The 9,395-nt window shown below is 50.2% G+C and overlaps 1 protein-coding gene across 1 annotated transcript; it reads left to right on the forward strand.

The window, feature by feature from the left end:
- Window positions 1-3,851: 3,851 nt before the first annotated feature.
- Them5 (thioesterase superfamily member 5) lies at window positions 3,852-9,081 on the forward strand. The gene is made up of 6 exons (XM_051156874.1): window positions 3,852-3,977; window positions 5,032-5,233; window positions 6,075-6,213; window positions 8,111-8,221; window positions 8,553-8,677; window positions 9,032-9,081. The coding sequence occupies exons 1-6, from the start codon at window positions 3,852-3,854 to the stop codon at window positions 9,079-9,081; spliced, it is 753 nt and encodes a 250-aa protein (XP_051012831.1).
- Window positions 9,082-9,395: the final 314 nt, after the last annotated feature.

Raw genomic sequence — 9,395 nt, forward strand, 5'->3', positions numbered from 1 at the left:
TGGTCGCTGTCGCTTTGTCCCTAACTCCAGAGGAGATCATTACGTATGCCTCAGGGTACCACTGCTGGGTCCTCTCCAGAACAGCAGGCCCAGGATGTGCTTGTAGGGACAGGTCATTAATCAGCAAAGAAAGTCACAGAACTCAAGTCATCTTTGGGAACAAACCAAACAGGGTAACAATCTTAATCAACCCCCTCACTGACTTCACTCTTTTCCTACTTGCTTTGCCAGAGAGCTCAGGTCAAGGTGGAGGCTTTCTTTTCTTTTCTTCTTCTTCTTTTTTTTTTTTTTTTTTTTTTTTTGGTTTTTGTTTGTTTGTTTGTTTGTTTTTGAGACAGAGTCTCTCTGTGTAGCCCTGACTGTCCTAGACTCGCTTTGTAGGCCAGGCTGGCCTCGAACTCACAGCGATCCGCCTGCCTCTGCCTCCCGAGTACTGGGATTAAAGGCGTGCACCACCATGCCAGGCTGGTGGAGGCTTTCTTTACTCTGGCATGAATGTCTTTTGTTTTTCTTGAAACTAAACTCTTACAGATGGAGAAGGGTCTGAAGCAGGGTGTCTAAGGTAAGGAAACCCATTGAGGCATTGGTCAAGCACCCCTCTACCGCCCTGGGCAGCTGCCCTCAAAGCCCTTGCTAAGAAGGGCCCCTATTTTACAGAAAGCATTCACAGCACGTGTGTAGCAGCAGACAGAAACTAAGAGGTGGAATGTGGGAAGGTAGCGTTCTGAGGTGCAAGTCTTCCTCTTTTCAGATAGATTTCCACAGTTCTTCCCTTCCCTGGCCTTCTAATTCAGTCCCTTCTCTCTAGATACCTTTCTAGTCACCGCCAGTGTGGATGTCCCCGAGCCCACTAAATCTGTTCTTCAGTCTCGGATTCACCAGAGGATTTATTTTCCTCCATTCTGAATATTCGTCCTTCCTAGCTAGGAAAATAAGGTTGCTCGCCTCAACTACTCAGTTCCTTCTGGTCTCCTGTACGTCCCCGTGCTGCGTGGCCTTTAGTCATTACCAACTCAAGAAAAATAAAAGCTACACAAGAAAGGGAATAAGTATGTGGCCAAGATGAGAACAAAGCTACATAATCATAATTATGCGGAATACCTGAATTTTTATTTAACCAGCCTTCCATCAGTGACAAACACCATAGAAAACCAACTTAAAGGAGAGAAGCTCTATTTGACATCATGGTCAGCTGCTTCCATTGCTTATAGATCTGTGGAAAGGCAGAAAAACGTGATGAAGAAAGTTTGCTCACCTCATGCAGCTTGGAGCAGAGAAAGACAACTGAAGAGGCCAGGAGCAAGGCAAGACATGACCCCTGCCAAGTGCCATCTCCTTTCAGTCCTTCTCACCCACCTGTCAAGTAACACACAGATGCAATCTCTTTCCCCAAAGCATCACCATTAGACACTGATGCACTGGGACCAAGCCTTCAATGCTTGAGTACTCCAGACCTAAACTAGGACATTTTATTCCCAGATCACAGCAGCTTGAGGCCATTTGACAAAGCAAGATTTGTTCAGAGGCCTTACTCCCCAACATTGCTCAAAGTCCAAGTTCAACATCTTCTCCGAGACCCAAGGCAAACTTTGAGCTGCAAGCCCCTGTAAAATTATAAAGCTAACCTATATACCTCCAATGTGCAATGATGGGACAGGCTCATAATAACGAACATTCCCAACCCAGAAAGGAAAAACAGGACTAGCAAGAGGGATAGGACTAAAGCTAAGCCAAATCCACCAGGGCAAGCATTAAATCCCGTGGGATCCATCCAAGCAAACTCTTTCCTGAAACCCATTTTCTCTGTGGTTGGTATTTTGTGTGGCTGACTAAATGGCACTGGTTGATAATGAGATAATAATAAATTTTACCATCATAATAAATCACTTGGACCTTTCAGGACCAGCCAATATATCATTGCCTTTACCCTATCTTTGTACTGTTCTGTCCCCCAACCCCCTATCCCCACCCCCCACCCCCGTGTTTTCAGAGTTTCTCTATGTAGTCCTTATTAGAATTGTGCTTCAGTCTGCCTACCATTGCTAACCTGCCACGGACAGACCTACCTCGCCCCTCCCTCTCTTACACCGCTCTCTCTCTGGTACCCCTCCCCCTTTCCTTTTCTCCACATGCTCCTTTAATAAGCCTCATATATTCTAATATCTGCTGCCTGGAACCTTCTATCTTATTTTTTATATTAAACATAATGTAAGTCCTGGCTGTCCTGCACTCACTCTGTAGACCAGGCTGGCCTTGAACTCACAGTGATCTGAATGCCTCTGTCTCTCAAGTGCTGCAATTAGTCACCACACCCAGCTGTTTTGGTTTTTAGATGCCGGGTTCAAGAGGAGCAATAAGACAGATGGCTGGGAGTATGGAGTTTATAGTGGGAGGGTTATTTGTCATGGACAGACTGACAGAAACAGAGGTGGCAGAGGCTCTGAGGAGAGCTCAGGGCCAGACAGTCTGGCAGGCTCTGCTCAGAAGTAGAATGGGCCAGGCGTGGTGGCGCGCGCGCCTTTAATCCCAGCACTCGGGAGGCAGAGGCAGGTGGATCACTGTGAGTTCGAGGCCAGCCTGGTCTACAAAGAGAGTCCAGGACAGCCAAGGCTACACAGAGAAACCCTGTCTCAAAAAACAAAGAAAAAACAAACAACAACAACAAAAACAGAAGTAGAATGGCAGAAGCGGGGATCCCTCCCTCGAATCTCTGAGGTATAAGAAGCGTTTGCATGTGGGAAGGATTGTAAGCCTTGTCACAGGTGAAAGCAGTCTTGGCGGGCTTTGCCCTTGGACACACCATGGATACTCCCTGAGATTAACCTTGAGATAGACTGGGTGGAGCCATCTTGGGCCTGGAATTCAGAAAATAGACCTGGGGACTCCATCTGGACTATTGTGTTTCTAATCGACCCTCAATGGGAGAGGGAGACCAGCCCCTTGTATGTGACAGACAGACAGGCAAGCAGGTGGAGAAGACAGAGAGGAGCAACAGGTTGACACCAGGCTTGAGCGCAGGTGGATCGGGAAGAGGATCAGCGAACAGGCTGGACCAGTGCGCAGGCCAGAGACACCAAGAGACCTGTCCCGTGGAATGGATACAGAAAGGTTCACTCTTTTTTCCCTTTAACCTCTTTTCCCTCTTGTGTAAGCTAGTTGGGTTGTATAATAAAGTTTAATTGTTAAGAAACAGAGGCAACATTCTCAGGAGATGACAGCCAGGTTCTCAGATTTCGCAGCAGACCTGAGGGAAGGAGGATGGGAGGCAGGATTCGGGGTCACCCACAGCCTGTGATGTCCTGGAGCCTGCAGATTCCCCCCAAGTGAGAAATCTGGGCGCTGGGGAGTCTTATCAACTAGAGAGTCACAGCCAGGGCTCTCAGTCAGGTACTTGTCAGTATCTGTAGGCAGGGAAGGGCAGTGGCTAATGCAGCAATCTTCTCAAGATTCCAACAAGACCACTGCAATCTGGAAAGTCTTTTCACTTGTACCCCCAGAACCCCTAGGGTGGTATTCTGAGGTGCTGGGCTCCCCACTCTACTTGTTTGTGTACAGACCCTTTCTCCTGCCCATTCAGGCTCAAGTGGCATCTTCCCCTCCCCCTGACCCCCCTCCCGGCACTGGGCAGGGCCCTGGGACCAGAGAAAGGCCCCAAGCACCGATGGGTGTTGTAGCAGCCCAGCCCAGTCTTGCACAGTCACCCTCTCTTCAGCAAAAAGCCGGCGTTAGAGGTGTCTGCAAAGAGGTGGGTTCATGATAATCCAAGTAAGACTGCCTGGCGCTCCCTCACTTGTCCTCCTCCGGAGTCAGCCACTTTTATCCGAGCAAAGCCGGGATCCTGACACTCAGCCATGATGAGGACAGGCTTCCAGCGGGTGGCAAGACTTGTTCTCCACAAAGCTCTCCCCAGGAACCCCCATATCCTGCCCGGACTCCAGCAGGCCTCGAAGGCGTTTGGATCCTCCACGGATTCCCTGGTGAGTTCCCAGGTGGTCAGGTGAGCTCCCTTCCTCTCTAAGGGCCTAGGGCTTGAGCGCCCTAAATCATCCTGCCTTGTATGCGGGATGATACGGAGCTGTTTGGTTTGGCAAAGGGAAAATGCTTTGGGGTACTTACTGCATAAGCCGTATCCCGAACTAAACCCATTAGGACAAGTCCTGGTCCAAATCCTGTGAGGCTACTGGCAAATCTATTATAAAGAGTTCACACTGTAACCGCTGAGAACCCCAGACAGAGGACTCTGTCTGTGGGTGTGGCAATCAACTTGCTTATTCCCCACAGAAGTGACTAATAGATGACATCTGGCAGATAAATGCATTGTCCCTGACCCGCGCCCCCAGCCATGATATTACACTTCCTGAAAGCCTTTCAAAGGAGCTGCCAGGCAGGCAGGCCCTAAACTGACCAGCCCCTGTAAGTGAGAAGCTAATGATACCTCAGGAAAACGGTATCTAGCGCTGTCCCCAGTTTCCCCACCTGTTCAGTAGCAGTTCTCCATTTCAAGGAAGGGCTCAGTAATAACGCTGCCCTGCACAGCTTGCTTGGACGGGCGAGCCCTATCTCCATCCCAGACATCCGCCCCCGCCACCGCCGCCACCGCCACCGCACCCCCCGGCCTCCGCCGCCGGCCCCCGCCGCCCCCCCCATGGCTCTTTGACACCACCAGGCCTCTCATTTACAGAGGTTCCCAAAGCCCCTACAAGGAAGATGAGTTCTTTCCCTCGGGGTTACTAACCCAACAGATAGGACTGAAAAGACCCAAACCCAGAAACAGGCTAAATGACAGTCCCACAGCCCAAGAGCATGCCCACCTTCCAAGACATTTTTTTTTTTTTTTTTTAGTTTAGTTTTTCAAGACAGGGTCTCTCTGTGTTAGCCTTGGCTGTCCTGGACTCACTTTGTAGACCAGGCTGGCCTCGAACTCACAGCGATCTGGCTGCCTCTGCCTCCCGAGTGCTAGGATTAAAGGCGTGCGCCACCACTCGGTCCCTTCCAAGACATCTTCTTGCCACCACAACTCTTCTTGCCTAGGTTGCAAGATTCTGCCCAGAGAAGACAGATTTGAAAGATTATGCCCTTCCCAATGCCAGCTGGTGTCCAGATATGCTGAGCATGTACCAAGAATTTCTGGAGAAAACCAAGTCAGGCAGCTGGGTTAAACTACCCTCCTTCAAATCCAACAGGGAACATATCCAGGGGCTTAAGCTCCCATCGGGGTTGGTAGCTGCCTCAGGTAAGACCAAGTCTGAAAGAGTCCAGGAGCACGTGTGAAACACACACACACACCACCCCCGTGTGTGTGTGTGTGTGTGTGTGTGTGTGTGTGTGTGTGTGTGTGTGTGTGTATAGAAACAGACAGACAGAGGTATCCCTGCCTGAAACCCTCAGTCAGTTCAGCCTGCTGCCTTTCTCTGGAAGGCTAGCCATGGTGACACACAAATTCCAGAACCCAGAAGGCAGAGGCCAGTGAATCTGGTCTGCAGAGCCACCCAAGATTACATAGCAAGAATTTCCCTCCAAAGGGGAGAGGGTGGCTGTGATCAAAATACATGCATGAAATTCCCCAAGAATTATTATGAAATCTTCAGACACTCAGAAAGGAAATTCACCCCCCAGTTCTCAGATGAGAGGCTCGTCCTGCTGTCTCCTGTGGACCAGGTATGGATGGGGACCGTCTCTCTGCCTGCTCCCTTACTTCCCTCTGAAAGGGAGCACACCAGGCAGTTCATCCCAATCCTTCCATCCCAGGCTTGTAAAAGTGTTTAGGCCTCCCTTCCCCACTACAGGCCTCGGCAAGACACAGTGGATCTGACTGACAGAGTGGCCACCTTTACCCTTGCCCCGCCCTCCCCCTGCCCCACCCCCACCCCAGTCCCTGGATGTCCATCTGTCGGTCTGCGTCTTCTTTTCCACCCATACATGGAGTTGCTGCTCAGTTATGAACTCCCTAACAGCAGAGCCCAGCTGTCTTCTGGTTCTCTCTCCTTGCTCTTGTTAAACTCATAATGCTCTGCCCTGGCAGGTCCCCATGCCCTGAAGTATTTCTGCTTCAAATTGTCACCCCCCTCCCCCAGACAAACAGGACTGGCGCATCTTTACCAGATGCATCCAACTGGAAGGACAAGGCTATGAATATGTCATCTTTTTCCACCCATCCGAGAAGAAGTCAGTCTGTCTTTTCCAGCCAGGCCCCTACCTGGAGGGGCCACCAGGGTAAGGCGTCAGACAAGCCGGGGTGGCTACTTCTCAGGCGTGGCACAGCAGGGTGGGTCCAGCACCCATCAGGCCCTCGAGTCTCTTTTTGGTTTTTGGGGGGTTTTGGTTTTTTTGTTTTGTTTGGTTTGGGGTTTTTTGTTTCTGTGTTTGTTTGTTTGTTTTGTTGTCTTTCTAGACAGGGTTTTCTCTATGTAGCCTTGGCTGTTCTGGACTCACTTTGTAGACCAGGCTGGCCTCAAACTCACAGTGATCTGCCTGCCTCTTTTTTTTTTTTTTTTTCTTTTTCTTTTCTTTCTTTCTTTTTTTCCTCCTCCTCCTCCTCCTCCTCCTCCTTCTTCTTCTTTGGCCCTGGAGTCTCTAAAGACCTAAAATGGGATGCAAGGAACTGGGTCTCAGCTTTCCAATGTCAGGTCCCAGAGGACAATCTGGATTAGCTTGTCCAGGCTCCACTGCGCATGTATGAAGAGCCCCCTTATTGAAGCCTCAGAATGTTCCAGAAAGAAAAGTTCTGAGAGGCCAGGATCCCTTCCCTTCTGAAAAAGAAATCCCCTGGGGGAGACAGGGTAGAGAGATGCATTGGGGAGTTCCGCTCAGAGGTATGTGGAGCTATAACAAAAAGGTAGCACGGATGGTCCAACCCTGAGCCTAGTCAGCAGACAGAGAGCATACAGAGATTAATATCCGCTGTGTCCCAGGCAGTGGGTGTGAGAAGGAACTGCCCTGTTGGCTAAGAAGTACTCTGCAGAATCAGCATCTTCCCACTAGACCATTTGTCTGGCCAGGGAACACAAAGCAACAAGGGCGGGTTGGGAGTCCTTTGGCACGGATTCATTTTCCCTTCACAGCAATGGAGGCAAGTGCCCAGAAGTGTGGGTGAGATTTGCGGCGAACTTAATCAATGAGAGAGTAACTCTTTTTACTCACAATACCTGGTGAGAAAATGAAGGCTCCGATGGTTCCGTAGGTTGTTCAAGGACATATAAATAGTGAGTGGTAGAACTAGGAGGCCAGGCAGACAGTATGATGCCTCCGAAGAGGGAGGCATCCCTCTGCAGAGAATCCCACTGCAGCCTTGGCAGAACAGCAAACATGGCTGGCCTGCATCTACGACAAATCATACTTACTTTCAAAACCCAAGTCTGTTTATGTCATGTACATGTTATCTTATGATGCCTCAACATTTTCCCCTAGCCTAGCCAACAGTGACAATGAAGGTTTCACATCCATGAAGTAAAGCAAACGTCTGTGGCATCGCACTGAAGTGGGCTCTTAACGTCTTCCAGGCAGTGCTGCTCAGGAGCCTACCTTTGCTGGCCCTTCGATAAGTCATAAGTTAATTACCCTGCCTTGAAACTGTAGGCTGAGTGACTGGTAGGGTGAGATGGCTCACGCCTACAGTCCCAGAACTCAGGAGGTCAAGGTGGGATTGCCATGAGTTCTGGGCTAGCCCAGACTTCAGAGCGAGCCTGTGTCTCAAAAAGCAAAACAGCGAAAGACTAAGTAAAAATAGTTTCAGGCTTTTCCTATTGCTTTGAATGTATGCAACCTTCTAAAATGTGGTGGGTACACCCAGCTATTAGGTGATGAATCAGAACAAAAATTAATTTTGTGAGGAAAAAAAAGTCTCCCGGTGAAATAAAATAGCTGTGTCAGTGTCTGAGAGATGCTGAAAAGGAGAAAGTTCAGTTACTTGTGGCTTGTGGCCTTCTGACATATGCCCGCAGGACGTATCTCTGTGTCCGTTCCTGCTTGGCTGTCTGGGGTAGAAGATCTATCTTTGAGGGGCTCTGGAGAAAGAGGAAAGCTCAGAGGCTTTGTACAAGAAGGAGAGGAAGGCCTGTGAATGGGGTCTGTCCAGTGGCCCTAACCCTAGTCTTACCACCCTGACCCCCAGGTTTGCCCACGGAGGGTCACTGGCAGCCATGATGGATGAGACGTTTTCCAAAACTGCCTACCTGGCCGGAGAAGGACTATTCACACTAAGTCTTAATATCAGGTTTAAAAAGTAAGTGTGGATCCCTGGGTAAAGCAGGGCGTGGCTGATGTCGGGGTTCTGTTTCATGGTGGGATTGTGCAAACTCCACAAGTTGAGTGTGCAGATCCTTCCTGACTCCCACCCCCCACACCCCACACCCCACCCACGCCAAGCATATCTCTGAAGCCCAGGCCAGAACACAACCTCTGCCATTAGGCACAAGGAGCCAGCAAATAGCCTGGAGCCCAGGGCTGAGTATGAGTCTGGAGGCAGGGTGAGGCAAGAAAAGTGTGGGGGGGGGGTCCAAAGTGGGAGCAAATGGGGGGAGGGGGAGGATGAACTCAATTGTCTCTTCCTCCAGCTTGATCCCTGTGGGCTCTCTGGCTGTCCTGGATGTTCAAGTAGAAAAGCTTGAAGAACAGAAGCTTTACATGTCCTGCACCGCCCAGAGCAGAGACAAGCTGACCATCTATGCCAAGTCCTCCGGTAAAGAAATCCTCAGCCTCAGCCTGGGCCTGCCACAACCCACCCCACACAACAAGCAGGAGGGAGGCTGAGTACTAATGGTCTAGTCCCAGGCTGGAGGCAGTACTAATGATCTAGTCCCAGGCTGGGGTCCAGCACGTTTAGGAGCAGGGCTGAGTGCTTGCTAGAGACATGGATGAAGAGAAAGAGAACAAAACTAGAATGTTTCCCTAAGCGAGGGTCACCCAGCCTGCAGCACAGGGCAGTTTCAGGTGCTGGATGATGATCTGAGGCAAACGTCTCATGCCCTCAGCAGCTGCTGCGCTCAAGGTGCTGGCCCTGGCTCTCGGCACTCGGCTCACTCTTGCCTTGCAGGTGTTTTCCTTCAGCTGCAGCTGGAAGACGAGCCGTCCCAGGAGCAATGACTACGCCTTCCGCAGAGTGATGACCATTGATGTCCCAGCCTGCCACCACATAATCAGCCCAAAAACCTTCTGTAGTTGTAATCAAAATCATCCGTGGGCCAGAGATGGCTCAGCAGTCAAGCACACTAGCCCAGTACCGACATGGTGGCTCACAACCATCTGTGACTCCTGTCCCAGGGGATCCCAGTGCCCTCTTCTGGCGTCCACGGATTAACAGGCATGTATGAAGTGCCTTACCTGCAAGCCAAACACCTGTACACATAAAATAAATTTTTTAAAACGTATCTTTTTTTTTCAAACTTTCCAATGCCCTC

Source organism: Acomys russatus, chromosome 15 (genome assembly GCF_903995435.1).
Source record: "Acomys russatus chromosome 15, mAcoRus1.1, whole genome shotgun sequence".
Classification (NCBI taxonomy): Eukaryota; Metazoa; Chordata; class Mammalia; order Rodentia; family Muridae; genus Acomys; species Acomys russatus.

What these genes read in the sequence shown, in the direction of transcription:
- Them5 (XM_051156874.1), top strand. Translation starts at nt 3,852, where the DNA reads ATGATGAGGACAGGCTTCCAGCGGGTGGCAAGACTTGTTCTCCACAAA. An exon ending in GATCCTCCACGGATTCCCTG is followed by an intron (nt 3,978 to 5,031) that starts GTGAGTTCCCAG and finishes CTTCTTGCCTAG; the next exon opens with GTTGCAAGATTCTGCCCAGA. An exon ending in TACCTGGAGGGGCCACCAGG is followed by an intron (nt 6,214 to 8,110) that starts GTAAGGCGTCAG and finishes CCTGACCCCCAG; the next exon opens with GTTTGCCCACGGAGGGTCAC.